Genomic DNA, 24,411 nt, shown 5'->3' with positions numbered 1-24,411 from the left:
AATAGCACCATAAGGCTGACTTCCTGTGCTCTCGAGTGCTCAGGTCTTAGCAGTCACTGTGCACCACACACACACACACACACACACACACACACACACACACACACACACACACACACACACACACACACACACACACACACACACCACATCCTGATGTTACTGTAAGCCTGTAGTGTTGTCTCCGAGTGCTACTAAATAAGATATATAATCCACAACTTGTGTTCTAATGACCGTATTACACATTATCTTCTTTCTCACCTTACACCTTTCCTCACCTCTCCCTCGCTCTTTGCTCAGAGAACTCCTGGTGGCATCCTCTCTTCAAATAGCTGTAATCAACACTGATGTTCTCTAAGACCCCTCTCTTCAAGGCATTAATCAGATTGGATTGTACTGCATTGCCACAGGGGGCCGTTAGAACTGATATTCTTTTGACAAGGACACAGAACAAAGAGATTCTTTGATTGAGAGTGATTGGACTGTAATGGTTAATTGGAGCAATTCCTCATCACGACCTCTGTCTTATTACCACCCTTCTTCTCTTTCCCACCTCTTTTGGCACTGTCTGTCTTTTTCCCCCCTCTTTGGCTGCATTTTCGTCTTAAATCTGAGCTGCATGTGAATAGCGTCACTGTATCATCCTCCCCTTCCCTCCACTCCCTCTTCCCTCTGTTTTTTCCAAGGTCACCGCAACTCAGTCTAATTCACTTTTCTTTGATGATAAAATCCTGTCCCAACTTTAGCCAAATGTCCGTTTCCCCGTGGAGTTGAGATTTATCTCAATTACTTCTCCACCGGTGTGTCTGCCAGCTTCTAAACATGAGTATCAGAGTGCCAGGTTCACCCAGGGAGAAACAGTAAATCTTTTGATGTCTTCTGAGTATCCATTGGCTATACGGCGGGGCTGTAAATTCCCTTAAAGCAGCACACAGCTTTATAAAAGACAGCAGGAAATCCAGTCCCTGACAAGGAGAATGTGGACTAATCTACCACCTTTTCAATAAATACGGCAAAATGCTTTTAAATAACACATAAACTGGTGTAAATCCTGTCACCAATGTCGAGCAATAACAGCAATATTTCTTTATTTTCGTACTTGTGTGTGAATGAATAAGACTTTGTTTACTGTTAATGGTAGTTTGGCATCTATTTAGAACCTGTTTGTATAAATATGTGATATGCCGATCCCGAGTATGCGTAATAAGGATGTCATAATACAGGAAAAAAACTAGCGGGAAGTGGGAATTTAGGCTGGAAGTCTGTGAGACCAAGGCGGGCAAAGAAAGAATAATATCCAGGGACAAAGGGAGAGAACAGAAATCAGTATTGAGGGAGAGTCCTGGCTGACTCGTCATGTCCTTGTGCAGGATTTATGAGCTCTAAGATCAGGGACAGGTTTAGCGAGAAAGTGCTAGGAGGAGGAATGGATGGGAAAGTGAAAGGAAAGTAGGAGGAATACGAGGATGGTGTTACAGCAGGGAGAAAGTGCCAAATTTCAGGCCTAAGTGGGCTCAGACTGCACTGTGGGTTGAGACGTCCCTCTTGCATAATAGCAGGTGACAGGAGGAAGAATGGCAAGGCCAAGAGGAAGAGATGGAAGAATAAAAAATGGGCTGAATAGAGAGAAGATGAAAAAAAAAAACAGAGCCTAAACATTATCCAAGCGCCAGAGGTCAGTGATTTGATTAACACCTGCGAGATACAGGGCAAGACACAGAGAGCGCGACAGCAAACAGAAAGCAAAGGACAAGAAAAAAAAGCAAAGAGAGGAGGGGGAAAGAGAGAGTGGAGGAAGATCAGGTTAGGGAGGATGGAGAGCTGGGGAAATGCAAGACGAGGAGTGGAAAGGTGTTGCCGAGGAGGGCTGAGGCTGTGTGGGTGCTGTAATCTGTTTGTGTCAGAGAAATGATGAAGGGGCCAGGAGGGAGAGCTCTGCAGTTCACCTTCTGGCCCCTGGAGGAAACACACTGACCCTGGCCCTCCCCCTTTGCCCACCTCCCTTTTCCACCACCACTCCACCTGCGCGATTTATGACTCACGGGGTCGGTCCAGGGTTGCTCGGTCTGAGGACATTTGTGAATCTAGTTGCGGCGGCAGTGCATCACTTTTTTTAGTGCGCGTCTACGTGCGTGTGCGCGCGTTGAACACAAAGCATGTGTAAAGAAAGCTATTGTATGTCAAGGAGGATGAGACATTAGAGCTACCCGGGGAAAGGGCAGTAATGATTTTTATCCTGGGCTCTCAGAGCGAACAGAGGCACATCTCGAAATAATCCAGCGTGACAGAGTTTGGAAGGAGAAAGACTGACAGAACTAGAAAAGATGACTGAATGATGGGGGAGTAGTTGTACTGCATACTGATGATTTCACTCCACTGCCCAATTTAATCACGATAAGCTGAATGTCTCAGTGAGCCCATTAAATCTTAAAAACAAAACAACAACAAAAAAACAACTTGAAACAATTATCTTCTGTTCCAGGAAATTTCCACTGTGTTCTGACATTTTTTAAAGCTGAACTAATCAATATTCTTTAGATATGAAAGAAATGATTCAGTGACTCTGTGTTCCTGTCAAAGGGGTCACTTTTAATAAGGAAGCCACACATAACTCCCCTCAGCTCCACAGTGTGTTTTAGCATATTTTGTTTATCTTATGACTTTGCAACTTTTTAATGTTTTGGTTCACAAAACTACACTCATCATTTCTGGCTCGAACAGGCAATGGATAGAGCTCTGAGAAGTCGTTATGTACAACATGCTGCTTTACCTTCATATTCAGGGGTCACCATCTTGGCTAGAAGGTCCAATTATCAGTCATCAGATGAAGAATATGTGATGCCAGTGCTAGCTAATTAGCTTAGAGCAGCATTTTTTGTGGCATTGATGTCACGCTACAGTCATAGCAGGTAAAAAACAGCGCAAACAGAATTGTTGTGAACTTTGTTTTTCCCTTTAAGGACTGGGACCAAGCTTGTGACCATTCACAGTCATGCAGTGGCTGTCTTCAAACCAACTCTGACGCATCAACACGCTGATAAAACAACAATCAGGCAGAATCAGTCTGCCATCAGTCTCCTATTAGTTTGCAAATGAATGGGGACATGTTGGTCATGACTGTTTGTGATAATATGCTGATTAACTGTGAAAACACTATTGCAAAAATCTCATCTGCATACACAGAAATTCACATGAACTACTTACTTTCAGAGTCCAGCCAGAACATCAAACAGAAAATCAGAAACGTATCCACAAATAGTGACATAGTTGCTGCAGAGATTTAACTACAAAATGGCATAGCTAGCTTTCATATGGGAATATAATCAGAATATAATCAGAATACAACCAGTTGGCGATTACCTGAGTCAGTTCCCCTATTCCAAGGAGATGCGTCACAGACATTTAGAAATTGACATCCTGAGTCAGGCTGCAACCAGGTCATGCGTTCAAAAGTGTCGCCCAGAGGTTGAGGGTGTTGCACACTCGCAGTCGGTTGCCGAACACAAAAACAGTCCTGTTTTTACTCTAGTGTGTCTGGGTCATTTCATGTGTTGTGCCGTTATTTGGTATTTATTTATGTTAAAATGTCATCTTCACTATTTCATAATAAATATGTTGTCAGAGGATAAAGTTTTGCAGCACGGTCAGTTCCATTAAGTGCAGAATTTGCCGTGTTAGATTGGTCACAACAGTGTCGAAATTACAGCACGCTGCTAGCAATTACTCGTTCTTTTACCTAGTAAAATTACACAGCAGTTACATAGTGTACTTCATGGAAACATACTAGTGGTAATATTCAAAGTGAGACAGCAATAAAGGACAAAGTTAGCAACTAGGAGGTTTACACATAACATTTATCTGCTAAAAAGTCAGATATTTCCCTTATGGGGGAAAAAAGAGAGCTGAGTCAACTATGAACTTGGATTCAACCAATGACTCCATTTTTTCTATATCCTTGTGTGGTTAAAGAGATGAAATGTTAAAGACAAAATTAAGGAACAGAATCTGCTTATAAGACTCTATGTTGTCATGCTATTTAATGCTTTCTACTGTTTTATAGTCTACTATATTTAAACCGCTTAGTTCTGTCATTGATTGGAAATGCAATAAGTAGGTTTTGTCTCCATGAAGTCCTTGGAGGCCAGTGTGAGATGAAATTATATACACAGCGCATAAACATGTTGTGACTTAATGATGCAGAATAAAAAATAAAAATCATTCGTAAATGGCACACATGCGCTGGAGATGGCAGGTAGAAATGCTAAAAAAATGGCTTATTGTCACAGATGCTAAGTGAAAGCAATCGAGTGAGATTGGTGTAGTAAGAGGTGAGGGCTGAGTAGTGGAGTATTATTGAATCAAAGGCCTATTCTCGGTATGAAGATGAGGCGGGGATGAAGGTTGCTCCTCATCCATAACAGATGATTCATAGGCTGCCCTGACCTTTAATACCTGGACTTACCTCTTTTCCTTTCTCTGCTGCAGAACTCCACTGCATGGAGAGTTCAAGTATATGCTGTTAATAGCAAACAGCGCTGGCAAAGCTTGCGTCCCAGAGCACTCTGCAAATACAAGTGCGCATGTATGCACATGCGGGCATGTGCACGTGTGTTTGAAGTGTGGATGCTCATTTATAAAGCACATTTGCAGAAGCATCAAATGTCAAAAGTTCACTGCGGCACCCTGCTCACATCTAATGTGACAAATAACTTCTTCCTCCAGTTGCATTGTTCTAATCCCTTTAGTGGGCTCTGGAATGGAAATATAATTACATTTCTGTGGTGCAGTGCCTTTGATAAGACAGCCACTTGCTGAGCTGAATGTCTAACTGAGTTGGATGCCTCTCCCAAGCCCTCTCCTCTCTCCACTCTACTTCTCTCCCCTTACTCATCTCCCCTCTTCCTTTCTCTCCTTTAGGTTTTCTCGTTTTCCCTTTTCATTCTCTCACCCCCCGCTCGCTTCTCTCTGTCATCTCCAAAAGCTCATTCTGTCTCTCTCTCACCCGCCTAGGTATTGCTGTGGATAAAGGAGGAGTTGTCTACTTCGTTGATGGCACCACCATTCAGAAGATTAATGAGAGGGGTTTGCTCTCCACTGTGATTGGTTCAAACGGACTGATGTCGACGCAGCCGCTAAGCTGCGATTCACGCATGGACATCGGCCAGGTGAGTTAATAATGCGGCAGAGTTTCGATGACCAGCGGAAAGCAGATTTGCTGTGAATGCTGTTGTTTTAATAATCTGTAGAAAAATAAGCCTGCTTATTAAACAGCAGTATACACTGCAAAGCTTCTTCTACTGAGAACCTTTATCATTTCTTCAAGGTATGTGTGCTTGTGTGTGAAGGAGAGACCAAAGACTGCATAGGTTTGATCTGGCAGCCTTCAGATCACACTGTTAACTTATATCAAGCCTATTAGAGCAAAGGATGAATTATAGATGAGCTACTGGCTCTATAGAGGGATCTCTGCCCACACATAGGGATGTGAGCGCCTGTGTATGTGTGTGTGAATATCAATGTTCAAGCCAGGTGAATTCCCAGAGGGGATATTATGTGTCGTTAAAGGGGCCCGTGCTGCCTCCTGGCTCTTCTCGTTGTTTGTTACTCATTGTTCAGATCATGTCAAATTCATTCTTCGTTGAATTACAAAACAAAACAAAAAAACAATGTGTGACCTCAATGTGTCATCTTTGCTCATCATCTCTTGGCTGTTGTAGCACTTTGTCTACATTCAACTTAGCTTTCTCCTGAAAGTACAAGCTACCAAGCTAGGCTATCATTTCTGAACTTCTCAGTTTGATAGTTTAGCTCACTAAATCTGCAAGGATACAGATTATTAATACTGGAAATGATTGCTCTTCCTTGTCCTTTATGTTAATGCTATTCCAGCACTGCAGAGTCATCTGCCACTCACCTACACAGCTCAAAAAATTCATTACAGACAGCTAACATTAGCAAGGCATGCTAATGTTAGCTGTCTGTAATGAATGGGTTTTATTGTGTTGATTACAAAAAACGGGAAGGGGATGAGTACACAGAGCTACGTCACTGTGTGTTTTAAACCAAAAAGAACTGCTGAACTCCTTGATGGTGTCAAATAAGGCCTAACAATGTTATCTCCCCAGCTGGTTTCAGGTATAGTCAAGTACTCCAAAGTGCAGTTTTGACATCCTCAAGGGTGTCTCCCGCTTTAGCCCTGTGACACCTGCTTTCAGGCTCTGCCTCACACTGTCACGCTGCTCACAGTAATGTCAGGCCAAATAAGAGAAAGCCTCAAAGCCTCTCTTTTCTGGAAAAAAAAAGGCGTAAACAGGCTTTCTCTGCACACAGGACAACATCTGAATATGAGGCTTTTTTTGCATTTCAGCCACAAGCACAAAATACATTTTTCAGTGCAGTTCTGTGTAGTTCAATAGTTTCAAAATAACATAATTCAATAAATAATTGAAAAAGAAGGGGAGGCGTTGGAAATGTTTATCTCAAATATTTTCAGAGAATCGGGAGAAATAGAAATGGGACAAAATCAAAAACTGAGTGGCCGTGATCTTTGGGTTTCCAGGCAGTACGCTAAAAAACACAAATGTGATTTGGGAGAAGAATTCACAGCTCAGGAACAGTTTTTGTTGCTGCCTCCATGATTCAACATCCACTGATGTGATGTGACCAATCAGAATCTGAACTTCTAGAGAAGCGAGGGTTCCTCCAATCATTATCATTGTACAGACAAGTGCACATAACATAGGGGCAGCAGGTTTTGAAGCAATGTATGTTGTCATAGTAATGACATTACAACAACAGTGCATTAAAGAAATCCAGGTGCTAGACTAGAGTGCCTGCAGTGTCAAATCCAACACCCAAGTGGAAATATGTGGAGTATTCTAAGGCCACAGACTGTTCAGCATGTGAAATCCTATATTCAGCAAGAACAGGTAAACACTTTGCTTTCAAAACTGCAGCAACTGATCTCCAAACAAAGAGAGGTGATGCAACACAGTGGGAAGCATGTCCCTACTGCTGTATCTACTTCACTGATATGTTATAAACAATGTTACACTTTACAACATCTCCCAATGTTTTTAGCAACTAGATACTCTAAAATTAAATAAATAAATGTTGTACCTTTTACCTTTTGTTGATAAGACTTTTTTTCCTGCAGTACTCGTCTCTCATCAGTACGTATGGTGAGCAGTGTATCATAGCAACACACTAAATCCATCTCCTACCATTGGTGCTTATAAGCAGAGATACTGCATTGCTCAAATCTCTGGTAATAATATTGGCTTTCTGTTTAAGAGATGTGGAAATGCAAGCTGAAGCTCTCTTAATATATACAAATGAAAAACACAAAGAACTTTAAAAATAAATGTGGATTTCAGCTCTGTGTGCAGGTCAGCTTCTCGAAGCAATCGCCTGCCGTCACAGCAAAGTTCAACATCGTGTGCAGCAGGGATTTGATGCATGGGACACCGTGAGTCCTGCTTGATGAATCTCTCTATCTTTAAAAATGGAATTTCAGAGTCAACCTTCTAGTCTCTCATTTGACAGGGCCTATAATTGGACATGTCAGTGGCAATTTAACATGATCCATTTATTTACCAATCCGTCCTCGGAGTCATCAATCACCTCATCCTTCAGACGCACCGCGTCGTCTCTGCAGCGGTCACGGGCGCCTGCGAGTGAGATGGACAGTCATGTGGGTGGCTGTGCGCTGGTGTAGGTTTGCCTGCCTTTGACCCCCACAGTGTTAGCGGACAGGGTGTGCTATTTGAGCAGGCAGCGATCACGGTTATTGGATGACATTTGGAACAGTGCCGAAGCGAGCCAGTGTGAGTCTTGAATAAACACAGGGAAGGCTCCCTGCCCGCTACTGACCTTTGCATGAGCAGGGAGGGTCAGGAGGCCTAATACTATGTTATTAAGGAGATGTTATTTGTATCACCTGTAACTGGCTCTTGTGGGCAGCTGCCACCAAGGACTTCTTTGCTCTTTTGTTCTCGCTTTTTTTTTTCTTCACAGAAATATACAATAAGTGTTTGTCATTCCTCAGGTGCGGCTAGAGTGGCCAACAGACCTGGCCATTAACCCACTGGACAACTCCCTGTACATCCTTGACAACAACATCGTCCTGCAGGTAGAGAAATACGCACGAAACAAAGCAGAGGCTTGCAAGAGAGGGAAATATACGCCTGCTTCTCATTCATTCATCTGCTTTCTTATGAGACATTGGGACTATATGTAGCAGTGGAAGAGAGGGTAATAAAATATTTTTCACAAATTGCAGTGCTGTCACTTTAGGTGCATTTAGAGTGAGTGAGGCTGCTAACATAAAAGAAAGCAAAAAAAGCACCTTGTTAAAAAAATAACATGCTATCACAGGTCTCTGCAGGAGTTGTTTTTAAGAAAATGTCACTCAACTTTTTTCTCCGAAATTAATGAATTGCCTGTTTGAGCATGTTCAAAAGTAATGAGTCAGGAGATGAGGCAGGCGATGTTTGATACACCGGATCAAAACCAAAGCAATTCAACAGAGTGGCTGACTCTGTTGAATTGATGTAAGTGTCTGTATTGTGCCTCTCTCTTTTATAACAGATAATACGTTGTGGTGTATTTTCTTAGGTGTCAGAAAGTCTGCAGGTGCGGATTGTAGCAGGACGTCCCATCCACTGCCAGGTTCCAGGTATTGACCATCACTTGGTGAGCCGGGCAGCTGTGCGCGCCACCTTGGAGGCAGCTAAGGCCATCGCCCTGTCCCACCTGGGCACGCTGTACATTGCTGAGACTGATGAGAGGCGAATCAACCGCATCCAGCAGGTCACTAAAAAGACTTTTGAGGGCACCTGTTAATGATGCATTTATCGCAGTTCTCATGTTGCAAATTTATACTGAAGTTGCAAAAGACCATACTTATCCAGAGTGTTAATATACTGCTCAAAAAATGAAAGGAACACTTTGTAATCAGAGTAGAGCATCAAGATGATTAAACTTCTGGGACATTGATCTGGTCAGTTAAGTAGCCGAGGGGGTTGTTAATCAGTTTCAACTGCTTTAGTGTTGATGAAATTAACAACAGGTGCACTAGAGGAGCAACAAATCAGAAATACTTTTAGAGGTGGAGACCACTGACATTTATTCCCTTCTCTTCTTTTCTGGCTTTTTTTCACTACATTTGTATTTGGCTAGTGTCAGTGTCGCTGCTCATATTCCTCCAGGATGACACATCAATAGGTTTGCTGTGGCTCCCAGCATAGCATCAAGACCATAGAGGAGATTTCAGGAGAGCTGGTCAGGGCTGTAGAAGGTCCTCAACATGTCAGCAAGACCCGAATCTGCTCCTTTGTGAAAAGAGGAACAGGATGGAAAACGACCTCCAGAAGGCCACTGGTGTGAATGTCTCTGACCAAAACATCAGAAACAGACTTGGTCCTTTAGTGAGCCCTGTGCTCACAGTCCAGCACCTTGGACCCTGACTGGCATTTGCCATTGAGTACCAGGATTGGCTGGTCCACCACTGGTGGTCTGTGCTTTTCACAGATGAGAACAGCTTCACCCTGACAGACATGTAAGGGTCTCTACAGACCTCTACAGGCTAGGCATTGGCATCCTCACTGCCATTAGGTGTCAGAATGAAATCCTAGGACCTACTATCAGACCCTGCACTGGTGCAGTGAGTCTTGGGATCCTCCTGGTGCACAACAATGGCCTCATGTGGCAAGAGTATTCAGGCAGTTCCTGGAGGCTGAAGGAATTGATACCATTGAATGACCCCCTTGCTCGCCTGACCTAAATTGAGTAGAGCACCTCTGAGATATTATGTTTTAGTCCATCTGACACTGCACCTCAGACTGTCGAGGAGCTCGGTGATGCCCTGGCCCAGATATGAGACGAGATCCCCCAGGACACCATCCATCGTTTCATTAGGTGCCCTGATGTTGTCAGGCATGCATACAAGCACGTGGGGTCATACAAGCTACAAACTAGAACCATTTGAAATGTAAGCAAAATGGACTAGCCTGCAGCATCATTTTTTCACTTTGATTTTCACGTGTCTTTGAATTCAACCCCTCTGTAGGTTGAGCATTTTCATTTCCATCAAAGGATGTGACATCTTTTCATTCCTAACACATTAACCAGTCCATATCCAGGCTTTTTCCCCATTGATATCTCATGTTTTTGAGCAGTGTATATTCCTCCATATTACCCTGACATTTCAATGCACGCCTCTTGTCTCTTCGCATGAACGTTTTCCACGTCTCTGATGGAAATAACAACAGGAAAAAAGAAACAGCTCAGCTAGAGCTGACACTGGCAATCCATCTGGCCTTATGACACTAATTTACCTTCACACTTGTTGCATCATGAGTCCCACTGTGAACAGGTTGTTTGCCTAACAGATGCTACGCAGCAAGGTAGTGCGTCGAGTCTGTGTCTAGGACGTAGATGCTCAAAATCAAAGGCATTCAAAAAATAATCAAGAAGTACGGTTTCAGTTTTAGAGAAAAAAGAAGTATATATAGTATATTACTTTTTTCTGTCCATTTGCTCCATTAGGTAGCAGCATGTTGTCACAGCACTGCAGCATTTTGGAACCAACAGCACAAAGGTAGTGCCTGCTGGACTCAATCAATAGCACCTTTGTGGTGTGCAGCAACACGCTGGGTCCATGTGGAGGCAGACAGGAACATATAATACCTCAAATGCCTTTTTATTGGGTACCGACCAGCCATGTTGCAATGGGCAATGAAAAGACCTTTTTTTTTTTTTTTTTAAACTGCGTTTGTCACACCTATTTTATGTTTGGCATTTTTAGGCTCCTATTTATCAAGCGTCTCAGTTGGACTCAGACAGGAATGGATCCATCCATGTTTGTTAAGGTTTCCACACTTATTCAGCAACAGGTGCCAGACTGACAGTGAATAACACCGCTTTGTAACAACGAGCCGTAAAGTAAAATTAATGATCATTTGTTTAGATGTGTGTGATGACGAGTTGGGATTATCTCAGCAGTTTGTGATGTGCAATCAATCAGTGCATTAAGAAACAAAGAACAGCCAGGCAAATACAATGTGATGCAGGAGTAATGAAATACAGAACACTTCAGGTAAGTTCGCTGCACACAGATACACCTGACATGATGTTTTAAGCTGATTTTAAAAATGATGCGTGAATTAAGTGCTCGGTTTCACTTTCAATGGTTCGCACCAGCTTGTACTGTTTAGCCAGCAAGTCTTTTTTTAGTGTAATAAGCTCTATTAAATGTGAACGTGCCTTGGCCTTCATACTAAGTATTTAGGCGATGACTTGGCACCGCCTGCGGTCTGCGCTCATGGTCCAGGCACGTCTTCCCATCACATAGACTCAGAACATTTGGCCAGGACATCAAGGACCACACATGCATAACCAATATGTGCTTTTTAAAATTTTTATTTTGCATAAGTTGCTGTGTTATTCGTTATATCACACTGGAGCATTAAAATCAAACTCATTACATGCCACATTTGCTCCGTTGTGCCCGTCTTTATCTGCTTTAAATTAAGGGCAATTTGCAACAACTTTTTATTTTCTGTTTATTTTGGACATGTTTAAAGATGAAGCATTTGTTGTACTGTGAAGAGGAAACAAGCTGTTTTTTCCCTGTGTGAGTAGAACAGTTTGCATGGCGAAACGAATTACACCTTACGTTTCAGAACATAATAAGCACGAGATAAAACATAATCTTGTTCTGAGAAGGCTGAGATGAAGAACAGCACATGATCTGTTTCACCATGTCACTGTTTGTTTACCGAAAGTCAAAATGCAGAAGCATTGTGTGAAAAACCTAAACACACCGCGTGATTCAGCACCCTGTAAAACCGCCTGTGGCAGTAATAAATGGAATTAACTGTTTTCTCGACGACCTTATCAGTCTCTCGCTTCGTTGTGGAGGAATTTTGGCTCTCGCGTCTTTACAGCGTCGCTTCAGTTCATTGAGGTTTGTGGTTCGTTTCTGCACAGCTCTCTTCAGAGCCTGCCACAGCATTTCAGTCAGTTTGAGGTGTAGACTTTGACTGGGCCAAGGCAACGCTTTGGTTCTTTTCTTTGTCAGTGTTTCTGTTGTGCTTTTGATCATCGTTCTGATGCTTTACCCAATTACTGCCAGGCTTTAGGTGTCAGACAGATGGCTTCTAGAATACGTTGGCACTCTACTTTGGGCTCAACGATTGCAAGGTGCAAGACAAGCTCAAATCATCACCCCTCCACCACCGTGCTTGACGGTTGATATGAGGTGTTTGTGCTTATATGTTGAGTTTGGTTTTTGCTAAATTTGCGCTGTGCATCGTGGACAAACAGCTCCAATTTGTTCTTTATTGTCCAAAGGACATTGTTTTGTCTTGCGGTTCGTTCAGATGCAGCTTTTCAAATATGAATCATGCTGCCATCTTATTTTTAGAGAGAAGAGGGTCTCCCCTGACATCCTTCCATACTTTTTCAGTCTATTTCTAATTGTGCTGTCATGAACTTTAACATTTAGCTTGCTGATTTAGGTCTGTGGACTCTAAGATGTAGATTTTGAGTGTTTTTATGGTTTCTCTGAGCAATGCATAGACTGACCTTAGGGCGAATTTGCTGGGACTTCCACTCTTGTGAAGTTTAGCAGCTGTCTTGAATGTTTTCCCTTTGTGACTCTTTCTATCTGATTGATGGGAAACAACGGGTTGTTCTTCCTCCAGACCAGCAAACTGCCAAAGCTTCTGCTTTCATAGAGGTGCTCACACTTGCTGATGATAAATGAACAAAGTGAATTTGATTAGCAGCACATGGCTGCTACTTACCCTCTAATTCTTATTGAAGCTGTGCGTAAACGTGTACTGTTTCCTCACTCACTGCTTCTAAATTTGGCTTAAATTAACACTGACATAATATATTGTGTTGTTATTGTGGTTGTATCTACCTGCTTTTATTATGTCCTGATCCGTAAAACCTTAGATTCGAGTATTTTATAGGTCAAGGTGATGAAATTCTGCTTCTAACCTAAAATTAGGAGTAAGGTTTTCTCTACTCTCAGATGATGGATGAATGGAGATTTTGGAAAGTAGTTTTGTGGGAATTGTGCTTATTTACTTGTTTTTTTTCCCAGACACTGGAAACATGGGGTTTTCTGGGTTTGGCAATGCAAACAAACGAGCTGCAGTAGGGAACGGCTTTATAATAAACACCTCAGATAAACTTTCCCCGTGGAATCATAAAGTTGATAAAAGCAAGTCTTCATCAAACATATCATCTTTGACAATTATCTTCCAACAATGCACGGTCCTCTCGGGGTAGTTAAGCAGCATCGGCCTCCCAAGATTAATCAAAATCAAGCTGTTGTTGCAACAGTTTTCACCTCCATTTGCAGCTCGCCTCCCCATCAGGACAATCAGCTTAATTTGTTTGGAGAGCGAGACTTAATGTTCCAAAGATCTGTCAATCAGTCAGCAAGGGAATAGTGTCATACATCGAAGATGCATAATGCCTTTGTTTGTCTAAACTTCACGGAGAGGCACCAAAGATATCATCGGTGATGTTTTTGGCTAAAGGAACAGCGGATACACGCAAAGTGATATTGTAACTCAGCGCAGGTTTTTATATGAAATGCCATCATTATCTTATTTGCCAGAGAGACGAGACATTACAAAGGCTGTTGTGGAACATTACCTTCTGTTTAACAGTGGCCTCCTGCAGCACGTTGTGACATGTCGCTTTTTGAAAACTCCACAGGTGTCAACCAACGGCGAGATATCGATTATCTCCGGAGCCCCCACGGACTGCGATTGCAAGATAGACCCCAACTGCGACTGCTTCTCTGGTGGGTCACCAGGCACACATACGCACACTTGTTATGTGAGGAGTGCAGGATTAAGTAATGTGAACGTATTAGATTATGCTTAATAGGATTAGAGCGCTACAACACATGCAAAAGCATTTGAGAATTAATTCTGGTGGCATCATATTCGGCCTGCTTCAGAAGTAGTTTTAGAGGAAACAAAAACTGGAGCATTGTGAAGCTCGGAGGATTTGATTTAGTCTGTATATCTTGATATTGAGTGGGTAAATCTGGCTGCCCCGTGCGTCCCTGCTGGACAATAATTTGATTAGCACTTTCCCTCCCCGACTTATTAAAGTCAGCTGGAATCTTAGTGTCTAGGAAGAGCCGCTTCGACTCTCCTTGAAAAACAATAAAAAATATGACAATGACTTTTATATAAATGATGACAATACCCAGGAAAGAAAAGACCGCCTATAACATCAGGCTGGAGAATTAAGAGAACGACTTGACTGTGAGCGTTTGTGTGTTGGCTAAACAGAAAGTGGATGCTTGTGTGTGTGTGTGGGTCGATGTATTTATATTTGTATTCATAGGAAGGCTTCTTCTTTGTGGAGACCTCCAGCTAAATTCAGTAACAACCAGCTCAGGAGAAACCTTTCAAATCCATTCAAATTACAGCTGGTGAAAGAAAATGCTCACTTCCACACGCCGAATGTTTTAACTGGTTGCTGTATCATGGTTGGGCACCTGAAATGCAATAAAAGGAAGAGGAAAAGGACCCAACAAATAAGCAGATGTTCTTTTGACAGTTAGGCCGTGCTTTCATTGTAAGTGTCAGCGGATGTGATTTTATCATTTAATTCTGCTCATAAAAATCAGTCTCTTTTCTATTCAAAATGGAGGGAAGTGTCTCTCCCATGCCACAAGCCAATGGGCTGTAACCATCCCTATTCCTTGAGTTGTACTTTGCATATTTTCAATCATGTCTCGCTGTTAACAGATGATTACTCTCTTCAGAGGCTTTCCGTTTCCATCCCTTCGCCGTAAACACTCACACAGTGTCTTTGAACGCGGACACGTATGCGAGCGCACACCCGCCGATACTAACGGATGCGAGCCCGTGCGCGGTCGCCCACAAAAGCATACACACATAATGCGCATGCTGTCGCGAGGTAAACTGCCACCCTGCTGTCTGCACAGACCCATCAGAGGCCCCAGGCCTACTGCTGACAGCATCTAAAGGGCTTCACCCAGCTGTTATCCTGCTGTGCAACCAAAGACATCTGGATGCATTCAGTCGCCTACTACCACCGTCTGATAAGACCGAGGTCACTATCAAGGTGGTCATATCCACTCCACTGGGAAGTTACCATATCCCAATAGGTCCACGTCCTGAGCCAAACTGATAACCGTTTAAGCGGCACCATGGGATCCTCGTATTTTGCCAACCTGCGTGTGGACTGGTTGTGACTTCTCGCTTTCGCTGGAGAACGAATTGTATTTCTCAGTGTGGTTAGAACTGATGCTGCTTTGAATTATGCTATTTTGTTGATAAAGAGCTTTTCCTGTCCTTACCGAAATGACAAGTTCCCGTTTTTCCTATCAGGAGACGGAGGCTACGCCCGTGATGCTCGTCTCAAAGCCCCGTCCTCTCTGGCAGTGGCTCCCAATGGCACCCTGTATATTGCTGATCTGGGCAATATCCGGATCAGAGCTGTAAGCCCCAACCAGCCCCAGCCCAGCCCAGCCGGACTGGTGGAAATCAGCTCACCTCTGGACCAGGAGCTCTATCTCTTTAGCCAGGTTCTTATCACAATGCCTAATGTGTGTATTTGCATGTAAAATATTTGGATACCAGCGAATTGTCTTTTTAATTCATAATTTATTAGCAAATTTAACAGACTGACTAACTCAAGTGTTTACTTGGATTTGCACATTGCTAAATTAAAACGGATTAAGCCACGCAAGCTCATTTGTACACACAAATTAGTCTGAGATAATTAGTTATTAATTATTGACACACAGTAACTGCTAGTTGGGCCTGTTAGGAAGGTAGATAACTGAACCAGCTAACAAAGCTAGCATTAGCTTTCTAATATGACCCATTTAGAGAAAAATAAAGAATAAATGCGGTAAACTGGCTAAACTTTAATAACTTGGGATGATTTTGGATTGCATTTCACAAAAATAATATTCCTCACTTCCAAGTCTCGTTCTAATAGCTTTGAATGATTGAATGATCAAATAATGTCAGCTAGGTTAGCCTAATCCAATCAGGGTGTTTACTGGCTCAGAGTGGGCTTTTGTGGGTGACTAAGCATGACAGTAAGCATGATAGATGCACACAAGATAGTGAGCCTATTGCCTTATGTTGCAGAAATCTGGCCTTTCCTGTTATTTCTGATCATTTAATAAACAAAACGGTTCATTCTGCCTGAGAAAATGAAACTCTTATTTCAAAAAATTATTTTAAAATTTCATACAGACAACAGTTACATATTACATATTCTAAGCTCTAAAATGAACATGTTTCTTCATCTTTAAATATATAATTTAAAGAAATAAACCCCATAATTTACAGTAGTTATGGTTAATGTGTGTGTACCTGCAAATCACTAGTCTGAGAGTACAGAGTACCTAATAGTTTCTAAATTTACAGGTTTTGTCATTTGCAGAAGCTGAATCCTCAACAGTGTCTCTCTCTCCCTCTGATAGAATGGTTCCCACCTGTACACCAAACACCTGATCACAGGTCACTACCTGTACAACTTCTCTTACGGCACAGACGGCCAGTTGTCGGGTGTGATGAGCCGCGACGGCCGCAGCCTCCAGGTGAGGAGGGATGCTCACGGAGTGCCTCTCTGGCTGGCTCTACCTGGCGGACAGGTGTACTGGCTGTCCCTTAGCAACAGTGGCACGCTGAGGAAGGTGTCCGCCCAAGGCCACGACATCGCCCACATCACTTACCATGGCAACACAGGTCTCCTAGCAACCAAAAGTGATGAGAACAGTTGGACCACTGTGTATGAGTGAGTTTGTGGTTTATTTATAAAGCTTATCTGCTTCTTCTTTCTGTCTGTCCCCGCTCTTTCTCTCTTCTCCTTCCTTCCTTCCTGTTCTCGCTTTGTTGCTTGACTCTGAATGTTTGAGCTTACACTGCATTGCATGAATGTGTATTCATATGACAAGGTTTACGTTAGGGGTATGAAATATGAGTGCCATCTGGTGGTCACTTCTGCATCAACAAAGCTGGAGAAGGCCTGGGGTGGGATTGGGCGGTGTGACTGTTTTTTTCTTTCTTCTTTTTAGTCTTTGCTTAAAGTGACTGATTAGCTGAAGGACGTCTGCTGCAACTCTTTGAACACATGCGTGTTTAGTATTGCACATATAGTACAGGCAGAAAAACACATCTGTCTGAATTATTCACCACTGCCTAGTCGGTCTCTGTCTCAGATTCCACAGCTGGATAATTACACATATAAATCATAGTTGACACTCACTGCGAGCTCATGCTAGCGCACGGGAGCATGCATATGTGTGCCTGCGTGCTTTTTGCGGGCTTGGTTGTGGTCATTTGCCTGCGAGCGATGGATTTCTGCGCGTGTTTGTGCGTGTGTGTGCATTTGTTTGCTTATTGCCTTTGTGTTTATTCTCCAAGGTACAACAGCGAGGGTCGAGTGACCAACATCACCTTACCGACGGCGGAGGTGAGCGGTTTCCATGGCAACCTGGAGCGCTGGTCTCGGGTGGAGGTTGAAGCGTCCAACCGTGAGAACTTTGTCACCAGCACAAACTTGTCTGCCAGCGACACCATTTACATGTTCAGACAAGGTGCAGCATCACAATGAGTTCTGCGCTTTTGCCTTTTAAATTTCTTGCATCTACCCTCAGCTTCTATAACCAGCAACTAGCCACAAGGCTATTTATGAGTCATGTGAAAACGTGGCTGTTATTCTGGTTTAAGTCAGAAACTCTGACCTGCGTTTCTCTCATTCTTCATCGCTGGAGATTCACAGCTTTAAGTAAGCATTTATCCGCTTTTATAAATAGTTTCACATACAGATCTGATGCGACCTCTTTACATAACCGGACGAATGGGCAGCGGGGGGGAGAAAAAATGCTGTTTATTTACACAAAACATGCTACATTTGACTGACTCGTGAAATGCCTTAACAACTGCTGGGGCAAAGCAGAAAAAAAATGGAAAAGAGGGCAGAGATGAGAAGAGGAGAAAATGAGAGTGGAGTGAAGAAGCCACTCATGGGAGCAGTTTCTTCTCATGTCATCCCTTTAATTGCTTTCTTGCAGTTGTCACACTGACAGGACTGCAGGGAGGGAAAATCTGCACCAACTCGCACGCGCTCAGTCACACACGCGCGCACAAACACATGCATGTACGCCACGCTACAGTGTGACAGAGCTGCCAGGGAAAAAAGTTGAAATGACCCACTATTTTTCGAGCACCACCTCTTTCTCCGCCGCCCACAATTTCACCGTGTCCTCGCCTGCCTCTGAGGCAACAATAACCATATGTACAGAATAGGTTTTTTTACGGCGGCGGAGGGAATAGAAGTTACTATTCGGTTTATTAGCCGCGTTAAGTTTTATGGTTAAAATATAGTTTTATGGTTATTTTCACCCCTCTTTTTCTAAATTTTTGTATTGATTGTGTTTTAAACATGAGACAAAGCCATCTTGGCATGTGTGAAAGTGTGTGGAAGCCTGACTCTGAGCAGGGCAGAAATGAAAGAGCAGTTTCTCAGAATGCTTTGCAATGTGTGAAAAGCTGCTATACCCCACCTTCCTCTCCTTCTTTCTCTCTCTGTCCTCTCTTTCTCCTTTCATTGCCCCCCCTCTCTCTCTCACTCTCTCATTATCTGTCTCCTGCGTTCCTCCTTTCTAAAGATGTAATAGCTGATGCAGTACAATGCTAATGTTGCAGAGAGCTTTAAAAAAAACACTCAGCACAGTGATTGAAGCAATTAATTCAAATAAAACGCACACACAAAGAGCCAGACATCGCATTCATGCAGCCCGCTTCTCACAGATTTCCTCTCAAGGCTGATTTTTTTTCTTCTTTTTGACACACAATGACTGATGTTTTCTTCACACTTCTTTTTTCTCATCTGTTGTTGCATATTTGCATCTCTGTGCACTTGTGGTTTTTTTGTGTGTGTGTCTGACCCACCCACGACAAACGGTCGACCCTCGACACCCACCCTCCCCCCCTTCCACATCCCCACAATTCACACTTACGCTTGCACTTTCCCACTCCAGATCACTCTCAGAGCTCATACAGAGTCAGCGCCGACGGGTCATTTCTGGTGACGCTGGCCAGCGGGATGGAGCTATCGCTAAGCACCGAGCCCCTCCTCCCGGGGGGCGTCGGGGGTGGAGTCAGTCCCACGGCCAGCCGCTGCAACATCAGCTTGCCTGGAGACCACGCCCCGAGCCTGATAGAGTGGAGGCAGAGGAAGGAGCAGAGCAAGACTAACTACAGCACTTACGAACGCAGGCTCAGGGTAAAACACTAAATCATCAGCCTGTTATTACGCCAACTGTGATAATATATAAAACACAATCCTGCGGCATCAGTGCTGCACAAAGGCATTGGGAATTAACAAGAGGATGCACGCAACTAGCCGAATATCCCAGAATCCCATATGAATGGATCAAATAAGCAGCCCGGCAACATTTTAGGAGTACGCAGGGTTAAGCTGTGCAATTTGACATTAACCAGGGGGACAAAAAGTGTCACTTTTAAGTGCTAAAAGTTGTGCAATCCGGTAGATTTTGAGCGATTGATGATGTCAGCGGAGGTGATAATAGGTCAAATGACTCGTAACCTGTTAGCTGTACTTTCCACACGCACAGGCTGCAACACCTCTGCAGTGGTGATGAAAGCACAAACAGGAGATTTCCTGAGAAAAGGGCATTTATGTTACGTGCAGCAATTAATTAGCATTCCCCGGGAAACAGTTCTCTCACTTGTTCGCCAGGCAGCTTATTGTTTATAAATGCAGACCAGGGTTTGCTGGAAATGTCACAATTAATTCATCTGGACTAATGAAATCTTTGCTGCTCTCAGACATGCCACTTCATTCATATATTTGCATGTCTGCGGCTTCAATCACCATTTATGATGATTTTAATGCTGTTAAAAAAAAGCTTCTGTTTGTGTTCTTGTCACTAGCTGACATTTTACTGCTTTGCTTTCCAGGCACATAACAGGAACCTGCTGTCCATAGACTTTGATCAAAGCACCAGAGTTGGGAAGATATACGATGACCACAGGAAGTTCACCCTCCACATTCAGTATGACCAGCTGGGCCGGCCTGTCGTGTGGTCACCCAGCAGCAAATACACTGAAGTAAACATCAGTTATTCAGGTGGAGGACTGCTTTCAGCCATCCACCGCGGAGAATGGTCCGAGCAGCTGGAGTACGAGAGCGACAGGGTGACGTCCAGAGCCTGGGTCAACGGCAAGATCTGGAGCTACACGTACGCAGACAGAGTGAGTAGAAAGTTTGAAGCGAACGTGACAGACAGCTTGTGATGAGGTCCTGCTGAGATTTGTTTTCAGGGCTCCTGTCGCCGTTTTCTTCTTGCCTTTGCTGCTTGCAGAAATCTAACACATCTTCTCCACTTACGTTTCCTTCTTGGTGCAGCTCTCCGAAACCGGCGCTGAGATTAAAGGCAAACCAAAAAAAAGCGTCTCAGTTGTGGGAAACGAAAGTAAAGAAGTGAAAGCATATTAAAATCAGTAACAGGTGCTATATTACCAAGTATCTTTTTAATGTGTTTCCCTCAGTTTGAGGGGCTTTCCATTTAGGCTATGAACATCAGTTTGCAGAGCGAATATTAGATCTGCCATAAGTTTAATGGTTGGGCAGACCTTTTAAACTTGGCCTTGTGTCTTCACGACTGCAACAGCGCGCACAGTTGAGAGATGTAAAGGCAGACGGTGTGTTCTTTCTGATCGATTGCATAACTCCAGCATGTTTCAAGGTTCGGCAAATAGATTTTCTCAAAAGAAAACAGCAGTAAAGTCTTTGCAGTAAACACTCGTCGTCTTCTGGCAGATGTTTAGAAGTTATATTCGCTATAAGGAATTTTTCTAGTCAAAGAAACTCAAACAGTGTGTGTGACTAAGCTGAGAGCTACCAGAAGGTATAATTTCCGCTCTTGAAATTAATTGAAATATTTAATGACATGATATTCAGTCTGAAATATATTTAGTGTCAAGGATTTTGGTCTAAGACAAAATTAGAGTGAAAATGAGCTTATATTACAGAACCATCTAGAAATTAATACCACCTTCATGTATTATTAACACATTAATATCATACCTTACAGTTGAATAAAGACATTAAAGAGAACATTGTTTTAGTGCAGCTGAAACTGTGTGAATAGCTACGCAGATTTTTAAGGGGGGGGGAGCAGCGGTAAACAAAAACGCTGCTGTCTGAAAACCAATTATGGTTTTTCTTTTTTCTCGTTTTGTTTTTTCGACACGTACGTCTGATAATTAAATAGCTTTCAGTGAATAACTGAAGGGGTCTCAAACTAAAACCAAGGTTGCTTTTGAAGAGCCGATTTTTTTTATTTATTGAGGAGAAAGTTTTAACCCAGTGACATTGGAATTTAAAAAGAGAGAGTGCAAAAGACAGAAAACGAGAAAGCCGTGAAACCACAGAGATGCAGTGTGTTGGAACTGTCTGTGAATATCTCTGTGTGTTCTTACAGTCCATCATGCTGCTCCTGCACAGCCAGCGGCGCTACGTCTTTGAATACGACCAAACGGATCGTCTGGTCGCGGTGACCATGCCCAGCATGGTGAAGCACACCCTGCAGTCGCTGCTGTCCATCGGCTACTACAGGAACATATACGCCCCGCCCGACAGCCAAGCCTCCTTCATCCAGGACTACACCCTGGACGGGCGCCTGATGAGGACTCAGTACTTGGGAACTGGGCGCAGAGTCATCTACAGGTGTGGCACATCGCTGTTTTAGCTCCGTACAAAGACATAACACTGATCGTCTTGATGAAGGTGATATAATTAAAGCGCAATCTTAAAATTTAAAAGCCCAATTACGCCAACTCTAGCGGACACTTGAATGCACGCCACACATCCATCCATCCTTGCGAAATCACACCGATTGGACCGATTAAAGGTCACACCTTTTTTTATCGTCGCACTTTGTCAGACAAACTGATCTGATTTTGATGAAAGTCGGAGGACTGATTCAGGCAGCGTTCTGGCATTTAACATTTTTAATACTCGTTGCCTGGATGAGGATACTGTAATAAATGGTCCCATTTTCAAGATTTGAAAGGCTGTAAGTGCCGCAGCAGCTGGTCTGCTTCTGATGAAATGTTGAAGGATGGTGCAACTTAGCGACCCAAAGGGATCCGTGTATTATTAATGTGGCATAGCATGTTTACTTACATTGAAGATTAAATGCAGTGTGCTTTAAAAAGAAGGTACTTTTATTTTAACATAACTTACTTATCGATCATCTATTCAAAAATGTGTTTCTTTCCCCCGTCAGGTATACAGCTGCGGCTCGCCTCTCGGAGGTGGTTTATGACTCCACCCTGGTGACCTTCACTTATGACGAGGCCTCTGGAACAGTCAAGACCATTCATCTCACCCACAATGGCTTCATAAGCTCCATACGATACAGGCAGACAGGTACGTACATGTGCTCAAAGCAGCCAACAGAAGCACATTTTAGATATTCACAACGTGCAAAAGGATCATAAATCAATCCTGTGAGCAAAATTTTAAAGTCTATATAAGTGATTGTGCACGGCGTGCCAGATTTGAGGAGTGATGTCAAATTCAGTAGTCTGGCTTTGAGTCAGACGTCGTGCTATTTCATCTGTGACTGATGCAGCCACAGTTAGAAGTTTCAGTAGGGCAAGGCATGTTCAAGTGGAATAGACTGTGGTCTACCACAGCTGTAAATTCAAGACCACCCCCCGGGCTCTTACCCACGTCGTCTCTTCCCCACCTCCGCAAAAAGGCTTCCTGATCAAAGCAAACAAATGAATGTTTGAATGCAAAATTATATGCGGTGAGCTAGGTGTGGACATACTGCATTTGTTGTTGCATGCCTGAACACTAAAAGTAGCACTTTGCTGGGTTCATATTCGCTCTCATAGAGGAGGCAGGAAATCAAAAAACCATAGCTGAACTTAATACAACTAAACAATACTTTCAGTGCTGAAGGAGAAAATGAGTGAGACAAGACGTTTTCTAAAAGGCGGCGCTATCGACGATGGCACGCCATCGCTGCAGCTGCAGATATAGCATGTTAGGATACAGCCATTGTTAATACAGTTGAGCAGTCCCCTTAAGTTCCATAGTCGGTCCAGGGTCATGGAAAGTGCTCTCATCTCTGCTGCCGGTTCACTTCCCATAGCTTTGTGATTGGCTCGCCACCATCAGTTGTCACTAATCTGCGCGGCGCAGCTGTGTGTGTGTGTGTGTTTATCGCTTTGCCCTCACTGTGAATAGACTCTCACCTTCCTTTAACTGATCTCATTTCAGCAGAACAAACGGAGCCTTGGAGAGAGGAGAGATAGTGGTAATTGTCCCTTGAGAGGAGACAAGGAAAAGTGTGGCACCGGAAAAAGAAAGATGGGGATATAGAGTGGTGGGCGAGGGAAGGGAAAAGGAACAGAAAGGGAGAAGGGGGAACGATGACAGCTGGGGGGAAATGACAGCTAGAAGAGCGAGATGAACAGACTGCAAGTTCCCCAGGGCTGCAGAAAAGCCTCCACCTCGCTCTCAGTACTTCTGCCATTTTCCCATTAGCGAAGGTTTAGAATCAACATTCCACAGAAAATAAAAATAGAAAGATGTAACACTGATCCAGCTCGCTACAGTCTCCAAAGCTAGGCACTTAGTCATTTTAACTGCAATCAGAGTCATCTCAAATAGCAGCGTAATGGTGTTTCATTAGCAGGCCCTTTTTTTCCAAACAGAGGCCTGGCTGCAGAAGCTCGGAGCAGATGTGATGAATGGTGTTGTTAAAGTTGATGCTCTGACATTAAGCAGCACATTGGCCCATCATGGCTATTGTCTTTAGATTTCATTATCTCTCCATATTAAAGGTCACCACAGGAAATACCATAGAGGTGTGGGGATAGTTAAGATGGAATGGATTGCGCAGTGTGTGTCTCTGTTAATGACGGCGAATTAGGCCTTGATTTGAATTAATTAGGCAGGGTTATGCGGGCGGTGTGACATCCACTTGTAAGGGCTATATGTGTGCTGTGTGTACACTTCATGTCCCTGTATATTTCTGTAAACGCTGTTAAGGGGGTTCTAATGTAAATCTGCTCCGGTTCCTCTGCGTAGGTCCCCTGACAAGTCGGCAGATTTTCCGCTTCAGCGAAGAAGGCTTGGTCAACGCCAGATTTGACTACAGCTACAACAACTTTCGAGTCACTAGCATGCAGGCCGTCATCAATGAGACCCCTCTGCCCATTGACCTGTACCGCTATGTTGATGTGTCGGGGCGGGTCGAGCAGTTTGGCAAGTTCAGCGTCATCTTCTACGACCTCAACCAGGTAGGAAGTCACACCAGTTATCTTACTCGGTAGTGGAAATGTG

The 24,411-nt window shown here is 43.4% G+C and overlaps 1 protein-coding gene across 3 annotated transcripts in view; it reads left to right on the top strand.

The window, feature by feature from the left end:
• Positions 1 to 24,411, top strand: part of tenm1 (teneurin transmembrane protein 1) — a 200,713-nt gene that overhangs the window by 168,158 nt on the left and 8,144 nt on the right. For all 3 annotated transcript variants that reach the window (XM_082558044.1, XM_082558043.1, XM_082558045.1), the window contains 12 exons: positions 5,011 to 5,165; positions 8,048 to 8,131; positions 8,617 to 8,811; positions 13,738 to 13,825; positions 15,393 to 15,589; positions 16,502 to 16,815; positions 17,445 to 17,617; positions 19,064 to 19,308; positions 20,007 to 20,300; positions 21,533 to 21,777; positions 22,340 to 22,482; positions 24,157 to 24,368. In XM_082558044.1, the coding sequence (XP_082414170.1) occupies positions 5,011 to 5,165; positions 8,048 to 8,131; positions 8,617 to 8,811; positions 13,738 to 13,825; positions 15,393 to 15,589; positions 16,502 to 16,815; positions 17,445 to 17,617; positions 19,064 to 19,308; positions 20,007 to 20,300; positions 21,533 to 21,777; positions 22,340 to 22,482; positions 24,157 to 24,368 (2,345 nt within the window). The remainder of the gene's footprint in view (positions 1 to 5,010; positions 5,166 to 8,047; positions 8,132 to 8,616; positions 8,812 to 13,737; positions 13,826 to 15,392; positions 15,590 to 16,501; positions 16,816 to 17,444; positions 17,618 to 19,063; positions 19,309 to 20,006; positions 20,301 to 21,532; positions 21,778 to 22,339; positions 22,483 to 24,156; positions 24,369 to 24,411) is intronic.

Source organism: Aulonocara stuartgranti (genome assembly GCF_965226115.1).
Source record: "Aulonocara stuartgranti genome assembly, chromosome: 2".
NCBI classification, from domain to species: Eukaryota; Metazoa; Chordata; class Actinopteri; order Cichliformes; family Cichlidae; genus Aulonocara; species Aulonocara stuartgranti.
This window is presented reverse-complemented; position numbering and strand designations above follow the sequence as displayed.